Source organism: Andrographis paniculata, unplaced genomic scaffold (genome assembly GCF_009805555.1).
Source record: "Andrographis paniculata isolate CXL003 unplaced genomic scaffold, ASM980555v1 Contig60END, whole genome shotgun sequence".
NCBI classification, from domain to species: Eukaryota; Viridiplantae; Streptophyta; class Magnoliopsida; order Lamiales; family Acanthaceae; genus Andrographis; species Andrographis paniculata.
The window spans coordinates 9,924-32,153 of NW_026137596.1; the positions used below are offsets into that span (position 1 = coordinate 9,924).

The window sequence follows — 22,230 nt, forward strand, 5'->3', positions numbered from 1 at the left end:
GAGGAGGGATTTTTTTTACCGTGTATTTCTTTTGAATTGGTTTGAAAAAAAAAATGTTTTAACTTTATATTAAAATAATATTTTATATGATATTTTGTAAGAGAAAAAAATATTTTTTGTTTGAAAAACATAGTGTAAATGATAAAAACTAAGAGTTTGGATCAAAAGAAACAAACCTAAAGAACCTCAATACATCTAGGCAGTAAGGATTCCATATATAAAAATAAGACAAAATTGCATAAAGTTCACTCGTAGTTTCACGAAATTGCACGAAATTTCTCATTCAGCCATTGTTATTTAAGGTTATTTGATCTGCACACGCCCAAAATACAAATAAATTTCAAAATTCTTATTTCTAAACTCTTAAAATTACAAATATAATCATTATTATGATAAAATTTGAAGTATATGAAATTTACAAATATAATCATTATTATGATAAAATTTGAAGTATATGAAATTTTGGACAATTTTGTAAAATCACGTGTAAATTTTATTCAATTTAGCCTAAATATAATATGAAATGCTGCCTGGTGTGAACTTCACTTCCCACCAAAACCGATAAAATCTAGCAGCGTTGGGCGGACCAAAATCTGTTAAAAACTAGTATTGTTGCAAAAGAGAAACTGGCACTCTTACAAGCAAGAGTCTGCAACATCAATATTGACAACGTCCGGGATAGATAGTGTTGAGAGAGTGTGTAGAGACACCACCTGCTGCCTGTGAAGCATCATTTTGACAAGCAACTCGATCTATCATCTGGATGTATAAAATCATTCACTGAGATCAAACATGATACAATATTAGAAATTTCATCCCACTATAACCAAGTGGTGGCTCTGTCTGACTTGATGAATTACTCAGACTCCTCAATAGGTCTTTTTCCTGACAGTCAGCTTCTTCCCATCTTTCTTTGCAGCAACAGAGGACCCTGACACGGACATTCCTACCATACCTTGATACAAATCCTTCAATCTACAGTAAAAAGAAAATGCAGTCAGTGAATGATGTGTGTACAGTGTACGTACCTTTTACAAGAAAATGGCAGAACAAGAAGCAAATGACACACCAAGACAACCGTATCAGATACCTTGGAATGCTTATGAACAGTGCAATCATTGAAAGACCTACAATCAAAGGATACACAGGCGCCGGAGTCAACTCCTGGTCATCAAATGAAATAGGCATTTTAGTCATGGTAGCTCTTCAAACAAAATAGAGTATATCTCGCTCTTCAAAATAAAGCAAAGGCAACTTACCTGCTTGTATATGTCCTCTTCAATTTTATAGCTTAAAGGTCCAACATGAAGTTGAGATTGTCTCTCCAAGTCGACATCAATAATCTCAGATTCAAATTTCTGTGTACTAGATGGCGTAGTGAATCTTAGTTGAAGGAGGTGCTTACCCTTGGGCAAGTCCTTCACCATAAAGAACTTAGAAACTGACAAGGGGAGGATGGATTCAACCTTAGATGGATCACTAGAAGACCTGATTTCGACCTTAATATGAGAATGCAGCTCTTTGATGTTTTTCCCCTCAACATGACCACTTAAAATTGTCACATCTGGTTGTTCAAAGACCACAAAATCCAGCCCCTTAAGATCTTCATAACCAACCTAGTGGGACAGAGAAGAGCATATCAATTAAGCACAAAAACCAAGTACTGAAAAGTGCAAATGGCACGGATGCTAAGAGATACACTAAAATTATGCAAACATACGGAGGATTGCCAAACAATAGCACCTGGCATACATAAAATGCCACATCACTTATCAATTATAACATGATCAACAATACTGCCAGATGCTGATCTCGCTCCAGATCATTCTGTAACCCTTCTCTTTTGCACACTAGCAGAGATAATGAATTAAAGCTCTGGAGATAACTTAGTGTACTACCAGCACACGATATCAAACATAGCTAGAAGATATAATATCAATCGCAAGCAATATAAGGCACATTTCTGCCTTTCTCAACAGTTGATACTAACCTCAACAGTCAAGGATCCCGGAGATGCACGTTCCATATCAAGCCCGCCCTTCCTCACAACTTTTATTTCGTAGCTAGTGTTAGGTTTAAGTCCTCGCAAACGGTACCTTCCTAATGAATCTGTCATTGTTTCTTCATAAAACCCTTTCGATTCAGCTCTTGCTTCAACTGAAACGCCCTCTCTTGGCTGACCAGACAGTAGGTTTACCTTGCCAAAAGCACTGCAAAAGGAATATATACTTTCATAGTTCTTTCAAATTATTGGCTCTTCTTGGAAACATGACAATGAAACACTTTAGATATCTAGAATCCATTAAAATAACTTTAGCAAGTGTTTCAGAAAAAATGGTAGAAACCCAAACTCGACATGGTAATCTGAGAACTTTGATAAGTGGCTAGAATATTGATGACAATAGAGAGCATCTAATATAGAAGAAAAATAAGCACACAGCCTCCAGATCATTGAGGGTGTGTTTGTTTGAGGGTTTGGATTTTGGGTTGAGATTTGAATAGTAAAAACTTTGAATCTGGATAGTTGTATGCTATGATATAAAACTTTGATGTGATGCTTTAAATATAAAATTAATTTTTAGTATAGTATAAAAAATATAAAACAAGTGTTTGATTTGATATTTTTTAGGGAAAATTTTGTATGAATAGTATAAATTTTCCAAAATTCTTCAAACACACACTCTAAGTGTAAGGCTAGCACTCTTGGTTAGCTCAGAACCAATCCAGGTTAAAAGCACAATTGAGATTTCCATCATGCCTTGTATTCATAATGTGCGGTTGCATACAGAAAGCACATGCAACTGAAAATCAAGAGTACTATAACACTTCGGAAGCTATCCTGAGTAGTTGAATGACTATCATATCACTGCACTTAATGATATTCTAAAATTATTCACACAGGTGTTAAACAATAAGTGGTCATTGTAAGAACAGAATAATGAAATGGGTTAAACCTATTAGGGCACATGTTCGCATGCCATTACATCTTTATGTTTTCTTTTATCTCAGTTTAACTTCTACACCCACACAACATACATATATACATATAAGAAGAGGTCAATTTTAAAATAAAAACCTGCCTTAAATGTCACTTGTACACTACAGAGTAAAACACCCAACAAGATGGTGTACAATAAAGTATTATAAATAAATAAATACATGGTGGAACTGGACATATAGAAAAATGCAATCAGTAGTGAACAAATTGGCTTTAAGATAGATATATGAAAATAGCCAGTCAAGAATGAACATAAGAACCCCCATGACTGCTTTGTGGTACCTAAAAGCAACACGGGAAGCATAAAAGACAACTTCCTTGGATTCGCCAGAGCTGAGGTCAATCGCCTTTGCAGGAGGAGAAAAAGCATATTCCTGAAGTGCAAAAGAGAATGCCAGTAAACACTAATAGGAATAACAGCTTACCTCAACTTTGTCACCGAACAAGTATCGAAGCAAAAAAAATACAAATAAAAAGATTGAGAAATACAAAAGCATCCAACAGTGCACACAAGAGAAAAATTGTATAAAGTAATACCATCTATTGTTATCAAAGAAAGCCATAGGAAGCACATATTCCAGGGAAAGCTGATTCATGCAAAGTATTTCAACCAAAAAAAATTAGAAGATTCCAAAATTTTGATCAGCTTCATAATCCATCAATCCTATTCTTCCTTTAAATTGGCAGCTTGAATAATTACAATGAAAATATTATACAGGATGTTAAAACAAAACAAATAAAGACATTTCAGTCTCAGGCAATAAAAGAATCAGCCATGAATTAATCAATTCGCAGAAACAAGGAAATTTTAGCTCTAGTACCTTCATCAAAGGTCGGAGATAAAAACTACCAGGAAATAAGTCACCAAACACAAATGTCCCACTGACACCAGTCACTGAATTGTTCCTATACCCATCATCTCCACTCAAGGACAACAGAACAGAAGGAAATAGTTCATTGTTGTCTTCTTTGGAGTATATTCGTACAGAAATCTGTCCGAGCTTCTGACAAGAGAAGGAATATCGTCCAACTTGTTTTACGTAATAGCCAGGCTGAAAAAGAGAAAAATTCAGCCATCAACTGTGTAGACCAAAAAAAGTGAACTCAAGCATAAAGTTACTTGTATGCTTTTCCATGACATATTCCATTAATATCCTTTTGGATTCTAATTTGCTTCCAGTTTGAAAGAGTAAAGATCAATGAGAGATCATCAGTATAGAAAAAGGTTTAACTTATATGTGGGTTATCAACTAGCCAATAACACAGAAAACTATATCTACACATTCATATATTCATCTAACTTGAACAGTTAATCACTATCACCAAGAATAACTATCAACGCCCAGACAGATGAAATGGACTCCATAAAAAATGAAAAAGAAAAGGGTTTGCTATCAGTTAAAAAAAATCTGAATTAGAATGGGACATGTATACAAATCCCGGTCAGAGAAGTGATAAGAAATGTGTTATAAACATATATTTGTTCCACAGAGAAAAGTAAGAGCAAATTTGCAGATACCATCTGCTTGAAAACCACCAAGATGAAGTTGGCATTAGGCATCAGTTTCTTACTTCAAAGATTTAAAAAAATAAGGACTAAGCAAAAACTAATAAAACTAATTGGATCAGGAAAGATTGTTTTAGAAACAAACTAATACAAACACTCCTAGCTAGTTGATCAGAAAAAACAGAAAGGTCCTTCAATGAATTCCAAGAACTGTGAATTGCAGTTGTCAGCAGTGCATGGCACATGCCATGGTTTGTGATGTATCAAAGCTTGGAATATAATCAAAACATATTTTTTACCATTCACAAATTTCTTTAACAAAAACCTTACAAATAAATAATGATAATTGATTCTAATCTACTATTTTCCATTGATTTTTTCATAAAAGAAAAAAGAGAAAGAGAGAGAGAAAAGAAAAGAAGGAAAGCCCCCAACATGAGCACCAAAGGTACACTCTAGTGCAGTCAACTATCATAGATGAGAATGGTGCTGGACTAGTGCTTCCATGTGCCATTGACAACTATGAATGTGATGAATAGAAGTAATACGGCCCATGAAGACCATGTTGTAATATGGTTTAACTATATGATTCAAAATTCAAACCTTTGAGGCCTCTATGATGTAATCTATATCATCATAAAGAGGTCCAGCAACAAATAAACCATCTTCCCCTGTGGTAGTTTCAAGTGCTATATCGCCGCGTTTCAGTGCAGAAATATGGCTGTCTCTGTCAGCAAGAACTCGTATGTGAACATGTGAAAGTGGGGGTGATACAGATCCTTTTATGTACAACCCCAGCCGACCAGAAAATGCAGCAATTGGAGCTTGGCAACCGTCTTGCACCACAGAAACCTAATTAAACATATTAAAAGTTCAAACATATATTCCTTGCAGAAACATTATTTAAGGGGAAGGTAACTTTCAATATCACTTACATGCTGTTGCTTTGGGTTAAATAAAATTTTCTTCCCCACATCATTACTGCAGCACACATAATAGTAAAGATGAGATACATATCACATTGACACTTGGACAATAAATTAAAAGAAAACCTGACAAGTGACCTGAGAAAGAATATCACCAAAATATTTAAATATCTCTCAGTAGATCACCTCAACCTTTTGTCAGATTTTGCTCCACAAGATTTAATATACGAAGTGTCTGCTTAATAGAAATCCTTGTTATATCATCACGACATCATTGCCACAGAATAAGGGGGAATGAGGGCAGCCAAAACTCAAGCTAGACTAAGCAAGGCTAAAACTACCACCCTAATAACACTAGATTTAATATCCATTATACTATACATTACTCAATGGTTATTTTGAAAAATATCAGAAAAGTTTTCTCTCTGAAGTTGGCACATGAAATATCAATAAAATACAAATTGAGAAACAAGTGGTACCAAACTGAGTAGTTAATATAATTAATCAACTATTCTAAAATTGAGAAGTCGCCAAAAATTTCTCAAGATAGGCATAAGCCAATAATGAACCTGAGCTTTCATTAAACAATTAGGCTTTGTTCAAATTGTGTTTTGTGTTTGAATAGTGGTTGTAAGTGATGTCTGTGTGAGGAAATAGTGTATTTTTATATTGAATCGTAAAGGTGGCATAGTAAGGAAACTTAAATAAAACTCAATAAACAGAGCCTTAGTTTCATCATTTTTTTGTGCCTAAATAGTTTCTACATGTGAAACAGGTAATTCAAAAGAATAACATTGAGATAGATGAGCGAATAGATAAAGAGAAATCAAGTGAACTAACCAAGAGATCTAAGGAATATGGGAAATACAAATTCAAAACACACCTATTATAGAGAAGAATAAAACTTATCACAAAAACAAGGTCACTCAGAAATTGGATGGAACTGTAAAAAACATACCATAAATCCCTAGGACTAATGATGAGCTTTTGTCCAAAACTAGCCCAGAAAGAATACTCATAGACAGTGGGGCTTGAGTGATCAATGTCAGCAGAGACAAGCCTGGCAATAGTACTGTCCACAAAAGTTCCTTCAAAGTCCAAGATGTCGACTGATATACTCTCAGGTAAATTCATAGTTGATTCAACATTTATATGTCCTTTGAGCAGGTATCTTTCTCCCTTTAAATTAATAGTCTGCAGAAACAAGATGAAATATATATATATACATAGAGAGAGAGAGAGAGAGAGCATAAATCAAGATGATTTCAACCACCACCATCAGAACAAACTACAAGTGAAAAAGAAACAAAATCATTGAAGGAAGCATGGACTGTGATTGAACAACATACCGACAAGTTTGATGTATCAACTCTCAAAGTGGAGCTCTCAAAGGAAATACATGAGTTAATAATATGGAGTTCATGCACACCAGGAGACTCCATACAAATATTTTGGGAACCTTTCTGAAATTTCATAATAGTCACACAAATGACAGTCTCTCATAAATGATGAAAAAAAATAATTCAACAATTGAAGCATAACCAACCTTAAATTTTAAGTTCATCCGAAAACCATTCGGTTGGACTAGATAAGCATCTGCATCATGGCTAGAGACTACCCTAACCAAGTAACCTTTCTGGAAAAAATTGACCTCTTCAACATCCTCCACCCCAACACCCACATTTTTTACGTTCTGTTCCCAGCACCACGTATCTTCTCCAGATAAGACTCTGGGAGAATGATTCTTGACCTGAATGAATTATAGAAACAATTGAAAAAGGACATCTTAAAGACTAGAAATCAAGAGGGATGAACTCCCCCAGGGGCCATGATTGCTTATTTTAGACTATTGACAAAAATTATTGATCCTTGAATCAGTGTACAATAGTGCAATAGCTGCAAAGCTTGTCAGTTTTCAGTAAAATGCAGAAGCTAAAAACACTAAATTATGGAAGTAGTATGATAGTGTGTATAGCATGCCAAGTGAGCCATAAAGAAAACACTAAATGAGTCTACAACAAGCTTTAAGCCTACAAGGACACACATGATAATGCATGAAAATAAATGAAATTAAATGCAAAAGGATTACCTCAATTTTGTATTTCCCTGGAAGTATATTGGTAAAGGAAAATTTGCTGATTTGTTCACTTGAACTAATTGTCCTTCTCTCTTCTTTGCTTTTATCATCCAATCTCACAAGTGTAACAGAAACAGAAGATCCACATTTATCTTTGCAAACCACAGATCCATGAATACTTACTTGAGCCTAATTTTATTTTCAAACAGCAAGAACAGTATTAACGAATTTATATATGAGGCAGATACCAATCACAGGTCTGCTTTGGAAAATTGAATTGTAAGAATGCGTAATGGAATCAATATGACTTGATGGTATACACAGGAGATACATGAGAAAAAACTGAAAAGAGATGAGAATTATCAACAATTGAAGAAACCTCAATATTGAGAATTCATAAAAGCTAGAAAGCAATTTGACTCATTTCAGACAAATTCTTACCTGATAAAAATTGATATCCAGTAATGGTTTGTTAACGGTAACATCAATGTAGGGTGGAGAAAACAGAAGCTCTGGAGCACTCTCTGGTGTTGCGGCAAAAGCAGATAAGCGGTATTCACCAAGTGGAACCTGAGAAACATGAACACCACAGTTTCATGCAAATTAAAAACTTTAACTTCCAGTCCATGCTACATTTTTACTATTTATTCAGTGGAACTAAAAAAGAATGTAAAGCAAGCATCTATGATTTTCCATTCATTTTCAATTTAAAACTATATATTCATAAATAGGGGGAAGTATGAAATTTACTTCAAAGCAAAAGTTGCCACTGGCATCAGTTGGTTGAACTTGGGGTTTGGCTTTCCTTGGTCCATGAGTTAAGGCAACCTGGCATTCAAATAATATTATAAAATGCACTAAATTGAAGCACAGAAAGGAGATAACAGACAAACCCAGTTTCAGTAAAAAACAGTAAGCACATTCAAGTAAATGTAAAAAGGTAGATTGTATTTTGCAATTAAACTGTACCCCATACCCCAGCAAGTAAATATAACTAGGAGAAGCATATGCTTTGCAGTTGCAACCACCATCTAAACAAATTATGTTTTCCAGTTGTCTGTTTCACATCCCAGGGTACAATCAAAACACATCACCTCTGCAACTAAACAGTAAAATATTTGTTGGACTCAAGTCAATAGAAAATTCTTCGGGTTTGTTTGCTAGGGGTCTGAAATGGGTCTCGCAATATTCATCATATTTCCCACCCTCAAAAACATGACATCAAACACATTGTGATTTTAAATATTACATCAAAAACTCATTTTTCATTCAAAACATCACATTAATCACTTATTTACATCACATTAAAAACCTATGTCAATCCAATTTTTACTATTCCCAACCAAACCACATCCCAATAAACCCTTAGCTACTATAGTTTTTGTGGCTAACTCCAGAATGAATAAAAGAAACAAATCAAGTTCTGGATTAGTTTCTATGTTCTGGTCTTCTACACCAATATCAAGTGAACATTACAAAGCTAAACATACACAGTTCTGCTGATACTTGCAAAGAGGCATTTGGTGAATTACCTTAGCTTTGTAAGCAGAACTAATTGTCTGAACCACACCGCATACATCATATGATATAGCTTTAATATCAGTAATTGATGCCATGTTTGGTAATACCTGTGCAAAAGTCAGATTACGAACATATATCAGTGAACATCGAGTTAATATAATTTGAAATTTAATATGTATAGGCTTAATTGCTTTGCCTGTTGCCAATAATAATACGAGATTTGAGAAGGACTCACTAAGAAGTCACTAAGTCTTTCAAACTTATAGTGTTCCTTCCTGGCTTCCACATTATATCTTTTGGATGTAACCTGAAAATAATAGCCAGCAGTCACCTTAAAAACCAAAAGGATAAGTAAAAGTGAGGAAAAATGAGATTATATATTCTAGAGGGTAACAACTGGTTGCTTTTTCTTAAATGATGGGGATAACAAAATGCTGAACGTATATTTAGTACTCCTGCCCGGTAATTTTAGCCCATTTTGGGTCGAAAAGATTAAGAAATTTGAATATTTTATTGAAAAGTGTAAAGTAGTTGGAGGTATTTATGAAAATTTAAAGGAAATGAAGAAAGAGAAGGTAAATAATGTATAATAATGATAGTGACATTTGTTGTCAATAAATATTGAATAAAAGGTAATAGTTAAATGTTGATATTTTGACTTTGCCAAAATTAGTAATGGAATAAGTTTCACAGACAGGCGAAAATAAGAAGTGAGAATAAATTTGGCTTACGGATAGAGTAGTTTGGGTTACGAGATGAATTGATGCTTTTTGGGCTGACTTATTGACACAACATTGCAAGCTAATTCATCCGTGATGATCTCATATTACCCGTTAGCTTTTCTCACTTAGTTACTGACTAATAGTCACCTTTCAACAACACTCTTTTCCTATAATCGATAATAAATCTACGGTCTATTTACATATCCAAACACCACAAGCACGTAAGATGAGTTGTTCCTATATAGTTGAGATCACAAATTACCTGATCAAGTTTGTAATAACCATCTTTATCAGTTATAGATCTTTCATGCCCGTCCACTATAATTTTTGCACCATCAACTCCAATTCCACTACCATCAACCGCACGACCGCCAACAGAAAATCCAGTAACCTTTAGCATCAATATGAAAGATGATTAACATTCAAATATAACAACTGTAAACCATTGTGATTCTCTTCTCAGATGAAATGGATCAAACACCCAAATTTATTGAACTCTCTATGTAATGCTTCGATCTTACTGATAATAAAATCATATCTTTCTTTAAATAATATAAAATAAAATAAAATAAAAAAACAAAACAAAACAAAACAATAATAATAATAATAACTGTAGAGTTAAAACAATCAAAGACATGGAAAATTACAACGAACTAATTATTATAGCATACGAGCCTTTGCAAGCAAAGTGGTAGTTCAAACACACAACATGAAACTTTTCAAACAAAAAACAAGAATAGTGTCAACTAGTAGGAAGGTCATAAAATACAGGAGCAACCTATTTTGCAGAAGTTAATTGTAAGAAAAATGAACATGTAACTTCAATAGTTTTATATTACATCTTGTTGTCAAATGAGAGAAACCAGGAATCCAGAAGCATTTTCATATTTATTTTACTACAATATTGAAGCAATCCCAGCTTGAACTGAGTGTGGCTGCTACATTAACAAAGCAAGCAAGCAAAGCCATACCTGAAACCTTTGAGAGATTACAGCATGATCGTGCTGAACGGAAATCAGCATTGAAGGAGGTGAAACATCAAAAATCGTATTTTCACCCTTGTAAAAAGGTATGAGCTTGTAGATCCCTAACATATATATCACCAATCATTAGATAAAAATAATTGACATATCTGCAACTAAGCAAAAGGGTTGGGAAAGGCTCAGACTTCTATTGCATAGGAAACTCATCAAGGTTTAGGCAGACAATCATGAGGTTCTGCAAGTGTTCAAATGATTTTACCCAAAGCCACAAAAGCAGATTGTTTCCAGGAACGTGTATTTAAAGATTAAGGAAAAGGATAGTGGCCTAGCTGCTTATCTCATGAGTAATATTACCTCCGCCATTCAATTGTGTGCTCAAATGTTTAGGAACAGATGTTAATAAAAATAAGTAATAATCATTACTTTCTACATTTTATAGTTAAAAAGTACAAAAAAAAAAAAAAAAAATAGATTTTTTGGCCAAAAAATGAAAATGGGCATAGATGTGGACGGCAGACGGAGTAATATGTTTGAAATGTATATACATAATTATGTTTCTCAACAGATTTCCATGTGCAATAACCTTGAAAATACAAGACTAGCACTTCAGATGCATGTCCAGTACCATAATTCATCTTATAGAAATCAGACAAGCAACACATAATGAAATCAGTATAAACAGACTAAAATAAGAGATATATATTTATATATAAAAGAAGGATGCTATGCCAAACACCTGAACCTCATAAGGTGAATAACACAACCCTAATAACACAATACTAGCATTTCATTTAGAGCCAAAAACTGATCAGAAGCCAAATAAACAGTATGAATTCAAGGAAAAAAAACGTAATTAGTAGCCAAGAAAGGCAAATGACTAACCGGGGCAAAAAAAATTTGTTGCACAAGTGCAAAGAAGTTATACCAAAATAACAAAACTAGGCCAGCGATAACTACATGGGACATTTATAAACATGGATGGCCCAAATTTAAACCTTGAAGGTTAAAATAACATAAGATATGTTCTTCATATATGTCCTCTATATTTAAATTTAATGCTACACAGTAAATAGTTGAGGCAGCCCACTTTATAACCCTGCATGCAAATCTGTAAAAAGCATAAAAGAGTGAAGAATTGAACCATACCACATGGGATTGATGTAAACTCAAACATCCCATCAGCATCTGATACAGCATGACAAAGAGCTGTCCCCATCCCAAGCAAATTGTCAGAGTCATGGGAACAATTCACCTCCAAGGCATCATCTGAATTTAAATAGAAATGAACTCCCAATATGGGGTTGCCCTATCATGTCACATCACAGAACATTAGACCTGTTTGTTTTAGGAATTTAACATAGTGACAGAGCAATAAACTCCTAAATTACAGACACTAATAGAAGTGATGACAGAATCCTTATTGAATATGAAGTGGTGGATTGTCTTGAACTTAGCCATATCGGTTGCTGTGTTCTCCAATTCAAATATTTTTCTAGTCCAATTTATTTTTGGTCTGATGCGAGGAGATGTCATATCACACTTGCATAAGCTTAATACAATACATTCAATCAAAAGTCAAAACACATCTAAGTAGTATTGAAGTGCGTGAATATTAAATGGACTCCAACAATTTAAAAAAGAAGATATACTAAATTGGAAAATAGCAAGATTTACCTGGGCAACCACAAAGCCACGAATATTGTAGCCAGATGCAAAGAAAATGTCACCTACCACACCATTTCCAAATTCTAATTGCACCTGCACATAAAGATGATTTCAATCTATAGTATCACATAAGAGTTGAGGAGGAAAAAAAGAAAATTAGGAATGGCCTAAGAGAAGATTGATATATTATATATTTGTGATAAAAGTGAGCTGGAAAAAATTATTCGAGGAGGTACCTCTTCAGAACCCTTGACCTTGATATGTAAATCATGACGTGAAGCCCTTATCTTGTACTTCCCTAGCCCAAGTAGAGATATTGTCAAGGTAGAATAAAGTTTGGTAAGGATAACTTTCAATTGAGTAAGGTAAATGGATAAACATCTAGAAACTGCCAAATAAATACAAATCATCACAAACATCAAATTTACTTTCCTCCTCAGAGGTACATTGCTTTTCCTATAAAAAAAAGAGAGTTCTAGCACCCAGAGGTACCTACATTTGCTAGATTGTACTTTACTTCTTTCTAAGTAGATTCAACAAAGTGTCATTTTTTTTTTGTTTTTTTTTTTTGGGGGGGGGGGGGGGGGGGGGGGGGGGGGGGGAGAGGGGGTTAAATATATCTAAATTAAAGCATAGGAGGGATACAACAAAGGCAGCTGGAACAAGGCCCATTAAAGCACAACAAAAAGATAGAGAAGAAAGAAAGCATGGGCCCTAAATCCTACAACCACACTAGTAGAGAGGTGTTTCCACTTGCTCCATACTTTGCAAAGATATCAGCCAAACCATTAGCAGTTTGAGAAATGTGGCAAAAGATGATGAAGGGGCAATTGAAAATGCAGGGGCAGAGCTTGTTAATGTTGTAGTTAAGTTTCCAATGGAGCGCGGTGCCAGGAACTCAACCAACAGCATTTTTTATTTTCTTCCCATAATAATTTGAGGTAGTGGGCCAATTTGAGATGAAGTAATATATTCAAGAACTTTGTGGCCATGAGTTCAACTACATTTGAGTCAGCTGTCCCAATATGTTTTGAAAGATCAAGGCTACAAAAGCTAATTCCACCTTCAAAGAAAAGCTATAATAGTAGAATCCTGAGAGAGACCTAACAATATTCAAAGCATCCTTGCGATCCTTGAAATGAAAAATATATTTGTGGTCTTATTGTTGGAAGTGAGCTGGGATAAAGTTGCAAAGACAGTGGCTGAGTTGTTGAATAATTACCGCAAGTCTTTGTCACTGCTTTAAGTACAGATATCACCCACATATACGAAGATTAACTTCTCAACCCAACGGAAGTCTTCCCTCCTATGTTTAGGTTTGTTGTCCTTAGGGGTGGACAAAAAAATCGAACCAAACCGCCGAACTGCTGAAACGAACTGAATAGAATTTTTGGTTAACCGAGCAAATTCGGTTCGAATACAAATACTGCATATTTGATATTTGTTCGGTTTGGTTCGATTTCGATTTTTGATATTTTTTCGATTCAGTTAACCGAAACGAATATATTTATATATTTATATTTTAAAATTTATATTAATAATTATATTCAGTTCGATTTCGATTCAATTTTGGTTTGTATATTTGAAATATTTGCAAATATTTTCATTTAATTAGAATTTTAATTCTTTTTAATATATATTTTTTTTAATTTCGGTTCAGTTCGAATTATTTGCAAACACTTTCGGTTAACCGAAAATTTCGGTTTTCAATTCGAATTCGGTTCGCAATTTCGGGTATTTGTTCGGTTTGGTTCAATTCGGATATCAAATACCTGCATATTTACAAATATCCGAACCGTGCCCACCCCTAACTGTCTTTAGTAGAGTTAAGACCAACAGGAAAGGCTCTGGAATGGGAACAACAGAGATTTACAGACATCAGAAGAAAATCACCTATGGGGATGCGCGGGGAAAAATGGAGAAACAGATTTCAACTGAAGTAATATCTAAGGAAAGGCTGGTTGGAAAAAGACTATAATGGAAATAAAGGCAGATGCAGTGGTGCTGAAGGACCTTCAGGCAGAATTGGAGGTGCAGTATGGTGGGAGGGTGACCAGTGATGGGAAGACATCTGCAGGAGAGAAATCCATGTCTTTTATATGAGTTATGCTATGTAGAGATAATTAGATTATTGTTTTGAGTTAGGAAATCATTTATGTAAATATTAAAGAAACACATGAGCATATCCTCCAAGTTTGGAACACATTGATAGAAGCAGTGAAGAACTTGAGGTTTTAATAAGACCTGGAATGATATTTTTGAATGAATAACTTCCATTTGACGTTGTTGAGACTGAAGAGACAACATCTCCATGGGGAGACAAAAGCTCCACTTTAACATTTGATGGACCACCACTTCTATGTAAACAGCTATCACCGGAAGCAGCTCCCACAACTCTTCCAGCAAAGGTGAACCTGCAAAAGCAGTAAGAGAATGCATATAAATTGTGTAAAGCAGTACTTCGCGGGTATAGAGAGGAAATGATGTGCTTAGAGAATTTGAACACTGACCCGGTAAACTGAAAATTTATGTCTTCATTTGCATTACAACCAGATTCATCAACTACCACAGGAACCTAAAAATGAACTCAATGGTCAGGATATGTCTCAAAGACAAATAGAGCATGTTATCAAAGAAACTCAACCTGTTCCGGGGCACAAGTCCATCCTTCAGGTCCCTTGATTTTAATTACATAGGAACCCTGTGAACAAGATGAAAGCATCGCTTTCAGAAAGCATCCATTTGTACATGTGGAGATCTCACAATGACATTTTAAAAAAAAAAAAAAAGAAAAAGATAAAATAATGTGGGATGTAAAAGTGATGTACCACCCTAAATGCAACATGCCATTGTAACATTCATCAATCAATGAGAATTTCACTTTGCAAACGAAAAATATATGTGTATATATTCCAAGTGCAGTTTAGACCAATTCGTCTGTGAAGGTGTCTGCGGAGGTTTCAAACTATTATTCCAGACCTTAAGGTATGTATTCCCCAGGAAACAAATTAATCTAAACAGTTCCATAGTCTTAAGTGAAAATTGCAACCTAACTTCCGAGTTCCGAACTAGAAATGCAGCAACTGTAACATGCCACATCAGAAGTTGCCTTTTACATTTGACCCTTATGCTGGTTTGGTCAAACAAGGAGGTCATATAGACAGGCTATAATGATGCTAAACTTCAATATAATGTATTATAGGCTAAATATCTACAAGTTTCAATAGAACAGAGTGATAAACTTACCTTGTCATACACCGGAATAAAGTAGTAGCCATTTGGAGCACATTGTGTCCTCTCTTTAACTAAGCCATCCAATGTTTGAAGTTCTACCTGGGTCATTAAACCAGTATTAGCACATTCACTCTTGACAATATTACAAATTAAAAATATTAGAATAAATGATATAATATGATAAATATGGTCTTAAAGTTAATCATGCATTCTTGAACCTATTATTATTAAATTAAAACTTAACCAATGCCAACTAAAAGTAAACAGTAAGAAATTCTATAATTTATCATGCACTTTCAGAACTAATTATGATCATACAACTAGTTTCGCACCATAACATGAGAGTAATCCAACTTTGCATCAGCTGGCTTCCTTGACTTTATCAATGCTGAACTCGCCTGCGGAATAACAGGTGATTTGTCACTTACACGTCGATTATTTACAATAAGAGTTCTATTAAGTTACTAAACAACAGAAAATAAAGTAAAAGTTTAAGAACTCATGTTTATAGTGACTTCTTACATTAGAAGTTTGAGAAGTTTAGTCAAGAAGTAAAATAACGATGAGATAAGTCATTTATACCACCTCAACAAATCCACCGCATCCCTTTATAGAATCAGCAATCGCGAATCGAGTAATGTGAAGAAGTACGATTGCAACGAAGAAAGCATAGTTCGTTGAAGTCATCGTATGTCGTATCGATGCGATCAGAAATCAAGAGGAGAGGCGCACAAAGGCCTCAGATCGCAGCTGCGCCGATTTTGGCGTTCGGTGCTACCACTCGACCTGTTTGTCGTGGGCTTCCCTCCTACAGTATAGGCCTAGTGGCGCATATTTATGCACATCTTTCGTGCGGCCCACGTTACAATTGCAACGTTACTGCCCGGTCAAGTTCTCCAAATGGGCCGAACCAGTCTGGAACTGTTCAAATTTGGCCCGTTTGAAAACGAAATCATTTGAAAATATTAACATAGCAATCCTGTCAATAAAAATTATATTTATGGCAACGTTTATTTAACTCCTTAATTCTAAAATTAAATTATCATTTATTTGATAAGATTCCATGGAATTTGAATTTTAAAATCTTATGAAATTCATATTTGATTAAGAAAAAATATTGTTTGATTTTAATATCAACAATAACTAATTACAATAATAGTCATTCGAAAAAAATGGCCACAATTAACATAAACTTACAAAAATTTCGAAAACAAAAATTATAATAATACAAAATAAAATAAAAATACACACGGATCATATACATACTACATAATATTTATATTAAAAATATTAATTTTAATCAAATAAAGTATAGATAAGGACTTTAAATGTCATATAAAAATATTGATTATTAGATAAAAAATAATCTCAAATAAATATAAAGATGTCAATATCATTTGTTAAGTTCTTTTTTTCATAATGTACAAAGTACAAATAAAAACGTAAATTGATTTTATATACAATTAAACATAATAGTTGGATTGTAAAAAAAAAAAAAAAAAAAGCATAAAAAAATACTTTCTCATTCAAAAGTATGATTAAAATAGCGAATAAGTATTTAAAATATTTATAAAAATATTTATTATCATATAAAAAAGTATTTTAAATAAATATCAAAAATACGAACATTCATTTAACAAAATATAATTCTAATATAAAAAAGTACAAACGACAACTAAATATTTGACTAGCAAAATATAATTCTAATATAAAAAAGTACAAACGACAACTAAACTTTTATCAAGTCAATGTAATGTTTTGTTCCAATAATCTACAATGTAATACAATCCTTATAAATTCATCAATATATATTGTTCATGTATACCTATGCAGTTGGTATTATTGCTTAGAATTTAAGATGTTATAATAGAAAAAATGAGTCTTATTAATAATAATACATTTGAATGACAATTGCAGAAATATATTACACTCAATCTTGATAATATTATTATGTAATAAGTCAATTGATTTAATAATGAAAATTCACACTATAATAAGTAAATAAAAAATTACATACAACCCTTAAAATGTAATACAATATATATTTATAGAGAAACAATGGCCTCAGTCGAATAAAATATATGTAAAATAATAAACAAATTTTAAAATATTTTGCAAAGTATTAGATGTACCATAAAAAAAGTATTTAAATGAATTCAAAAGGTATAAACCTTTATTTGAAAAAATATTTTTTTTAAGTATAAACAACAATTAAATTCATGTAACTTGATGCATAAAAAATCAAACATAACCAAAATTATCAGTTAAATTAAAAATATCATATATGTTTAGATGTTGAATCCAAATCAATATTAGAAACCATCTAGTTGTATGCGTAAAGTTGTTATTTGACTATGGTAGTTTAAGTTGACATTCGTATTAGCATCGGTGGTTGGAGGGAAGTTCAACATTAATTGTCATAAAAAATTTAAAAATAATAATAATAATGAAGAATGCAAATTTTAGATTGTCATGAGTGCCAACAATAGATATGTGAGCTTTGAGGTAGCTCGCAATATATGTTGAATGCGGGTGTCAGCGTCAAGAAAAATCAAAAGAGTTAAAAAAAATTTGGCTCTATACAACTAATTTAAATTTTACTTTTATAAGTTGTTACTTTATTTATTTAGGAATGCAATTTTTAGATTTCACCTAATAAATGATACCATCGTACCAGAATGTGATTGTGATCACGGAATGAAATACCATGTATATGATAACTATACATCAATAAAGATAACTCAAACTATAAAAAATCGATTATATACTTGTGGCAATTTTTAATGGGAAGATTGTCCAATATTGAAGATAAGAAAGACGATTCATGCCTCTAAGCCTTATTGAGAAAGGCAAGGCATAGACATACACAATGGAGAATAGCTAGGATACAATGAAGAGTTAACTACCCTCGACTTTGATAAATTTAAAATTGAATGTACTTAAAGAAATATGTATTAAAGCCAGCAACACACAAAGACTTAATAAATGGGCACAAAGAATCAAACCCACCAACATTTGACTTTACCAAAGACTCGAGAAAGCCCGACAGACTCGTAGTTATGAGATCATGGGTTTAAACCTTCAGCCTCTCTAAATCTTACCTCCTAGTGTGAATTGCCTTGTGGGATTTGATTTACATGTTATTAAATTCGACCGAAAATTTACCTAGAGCGCACCCAAATAGTAGCAGTTACAAATTCTCACGTTATTAAAAAAAAAATAAAAAAAAATCAAGAAATCAAATCAATTAAGCAAGGCTACACTAAAAGATATCATAGAGATGAGTAAAAAACATAAGTTAGTGGAAAATGTAGATTTTGAAAGTATAAAAGGTGTGTTTACTTGCAAGAGTTAAAAAATATTTTTGAAAGTAAACATAAGTTGGTGGAAAATTTTTTAAAAAAACGTAAGTTAGTGGAAAATGTAGTTTTGGGTTTTGATTTTGAATGGTAAAATTTTGAATTTAAATAGTTGTTTGATGTGATATAAATATGTGATGATGTGATGTTTTGAATGTAAAATTATATTTTAGTGTAGTAAAATAAATAAAAATTGGGTGTTTGATTCGATTGTTTTAGAGAAAAAAAAAAGTTAGAATAGTAAAATCAGGTGTAAAACCATAAGTAAAAACACCCTAAAGAGTTTATATTTAAAACATTATGTCAATATATATTTATATTATATCAAACAATTATTTCAGTTAAAATTTTATTATTTAAAACCAAAACAAAAACCTCTATATAAATATTCTATAAATTAGACTAAGCTAGCAATATTTCCCATTTTGCTAGATCGACAAGTTACATAACCAAACCCACTCTAAGACATCTTTGATCTATAATTCTATTTTTGCAAAGTTAAAAAATATTCTCGATATTATATCTTATATAATTTTTTATTTTTTTTAAAAAAAACACTCAATATTTTACTATGTTTATGCATTTAGCTTATAATATTTCCTTATTAACATTTTAAATATTATTCTGGTATACTATATTTATTCTTTTTATTATTTGATCATATAAAATAATTTATATATATATATTTAAGTTTTAAAAAATAAAAAGTTAATATTTTTAAAAATATTTATATGAAATATATAAAAAAATAAGCAATATTACTAAATATTGTATGTTTAATTTTATATTGTATTCTTAAATTTGTTTCTTATTTAATTTTACACGTTTTCTATAAACTAATTGTATTTATAGGAAAAAATAAATAATTTTGGTCATAATAAAATCTAAATATAACAATTTTAGTCCAATTAAAAAAAAATTATTAATTTTAGTTCCATCATAAATAATTTCAATCAAATTTGGTCATACCGTTCAAAAATTAACGAAAATTGTTGACGTGGACGTAACAAAGTTGATGTGGCAGCTGACCTGGAAACAACATGATGATGTATACATGACCATGTTAATTCTACACGGTTGTATACTTTTTTGTTTTGGTCTAAAATTCTATTATTTGCTATATATATTGTTTATTTTTAAATGAAAATAAATCTGTAATAGTTGATATAGTTAAAATTAAAAAATCAATAGTAAACTTAATATAATTAAAATGTATCAATTTTAGTTTAAATATAAAAATTTATCGGTATGTTCTTTTAGAAAATTTTGCTTTAAAATTCTACTATTAGCCAAAATTTTCTTTTCTACAAATATTCAATTATAGTATTATACAATTATTTTTTTATATTACATTAAAAATTAATTTTATATTTAAAACATTATAGACATAACGGGTTGATATGGTAACTCTGTAAACAACACAATCATATACAATTATACACATATATGTTGAAATTGTATTGAAATGTAAACATAATTTTTAAGATAATATAAAAAATAACAAAATTGGTGTTTAATTTGATGTTTGTGGAAGAAAAATTTTTGTTAAACAATAAAATTTTAGGCAAAGTCTTCTAAAAGAATATACCGATGAATTTTTTTATATTGAAACAAAAATTTATACATTTTAATTATATTAGAATTATTATTGTTTTTTTTTTCATTTTAACTATAACAACTATTCTAAATTCAAAATATTTATTTTTATTTTTTAAAAATATAACAAAAAAAAAGAGACTAAAATGGAAAGATACACGGTCGTGTAGAATTAAACATGGTCGTGTATAATTAAACATGGTCGTGTATAATTGTACACTGAATTATACATTGTCGTGTGACAACATGACCGCGTATAATTGTACATGGTCGTGATGTTTTCAAGTTAGCTATCACGTCAATCCCATTACGTCCAGTCAACGTCAACAATTATCGTTAGTTTTTGAACAATGAGATCAAAATTGATTAAAATTGTTTATAATGGGATAATTTTTTTTTTATATTTGACAAAATTGATATATTTTAGTAATATTGAGACCAAAATTAATTATTTTTCCTATTTTTTATTTATAAATATTATAATAATTTTAATTTAATATAAATAATTTATAATTATTTTATCATATTTAATTAATTATAAATTTCAATAAATATTAAATAAATAAATAATTATCATAAATATCAATTACTCTACATAAATTTTTATTTTTATTTTTTCGTCCGAAAGATTACTTATTTTTTTCCAGTCAATTTATCAAATATTAAATATACTTATAGATATAAACTAATTTAATTAAATTTATAATTTATTCTACAATTCAATATGCCTATACCTAACATTAAAAAAAATTTATTTACAACAATTTCACAAAACAAGCACACCTTTATTCCCTACAATATGATATATATTATATACATTGTATTGAGATATTCTTTTCGTCCCAATTCAAAGTATCATTTTTATCATTTTCGTCCGTCTCACTCCAAAGTATAACTTATACACTAATGTCAAAATACCCTCAACTTTTATCTAAATTACAAACATACAATTACACATATAATTACTTTTTCTATAAAGTCAATAGGGTTCCTAACTAATAAAATACTCTTATTTCTTAATCTACTAAAAAAAAACCCCCAAAAGCTCATTTGGAAATATTAAAAAATATTTAAATACTTTTTTAAAAAAAAAAATTATTGTAATAATTAAATAACTCACATCCACTTTTTAAATAACTAATTTATACGATGTCGGTTCTCATGCCCAAAACAAAAGATCCACGAATGGAGTACAAAATTACTACTCCCTATATTTCATATCTATTTATCTATTTACTGTTTGCACATAATTTTAAAAAATATTAGTATTATATTGAAATGTAATAAGAATAAAGTAAAAATGACTAAAATAAAGTATTGTTAATATAAATGTAATAATATTTGTGTAATATATTGTAAATTGTAAGAGTTTTTTAATATTAGTTAAATAGTAAAAAGAAATAGATATGAGAATAGATAATTTATTAAGAGACTGAGTATACAAATAAATTATTTTATAAATAATAAAATAAAAAATTAAATTAAATTAAAAGACAACAAAAATTGTAAATGTAAAACAAATTTGAATTATGTATGTCTTTTTAAATCAATCTTTTAAAATTTTATTTTATTTTTAAATTTTAAAATCTGTACTCTGTCTAATTTTTTTTTACAGCATATTTTATTAAGTATTATTTTAAAA

General features: G+C 31.3%; 1 protein-coding gene across 3 annotated transcripts; it reads right to left on the reverse strand.

Annotated features, from left to right (window-relative positions):
- Window positions 1–592: 592 nt before the first annotated feature.
- On the reverse strand, window positions 593–16,437 carry LOC127259427 (uncharacterized). 3 transcript variants are annotated; one of them, XM_051286763.1, is made up of 27 exons: window positions 16,219–16,437; window positions 15,966–16,031; window positions 15,646–15,732; window positions 15,044–15,100; window positions 14,910–14,974; window positions 14,644–14,813; window positions 12,636–12,697; window positions 12,409–12,492; window positions 11,881–12,040; window positions 10,723–10,838; window positions 10,014–10,142; window positions 9,265–9,336; window positions 9,041–9,136; window positions 8,259–8,336; window positions 7,950–8,078; window positions 7,521–7,697; window positions 6,978–7,181; window positions 6,781–6,894; window positions 6,390–6,625; window positions 5,441–5,486; window positions 5,109–5,357; window positions 3,820–4,050; window positions 3,281–3,372; window positions 1,991–2,210; window positions 1,260–1,616; window positions 1,091–1,127; window positions 593–975 (listed from the first exon to the last, which is right to left on the reverse strand). In XM_051286763.1, the coding sequence occupies exons 1-26, from the start codon at window positions 16,318–16,320 to the stop codon at window positions 1,116–1,118; spliced, it is 3,411 nt and encodes a 1,136-aa protein (XP_051142720.1). In that variant the 5' UTR covers window positions 16,321–16,437; the 3' UTR covers window positions 593–975; window positions 1,091–1,115. The 3 variants fall into 3 exon arrangements, with proteins under 3 accessions (XP_051142720.1, XP_051142718.1, XP_051142719.1); XM_051286761.1 differs by having other exon boundaries at window positions 1,091–1,164; XM_051286762.1 differs by having other exon boundaries at window positions 1,070–1,164.
- Window positions 16,438–22,230: the final 5,793 nt, after the last annotated feature.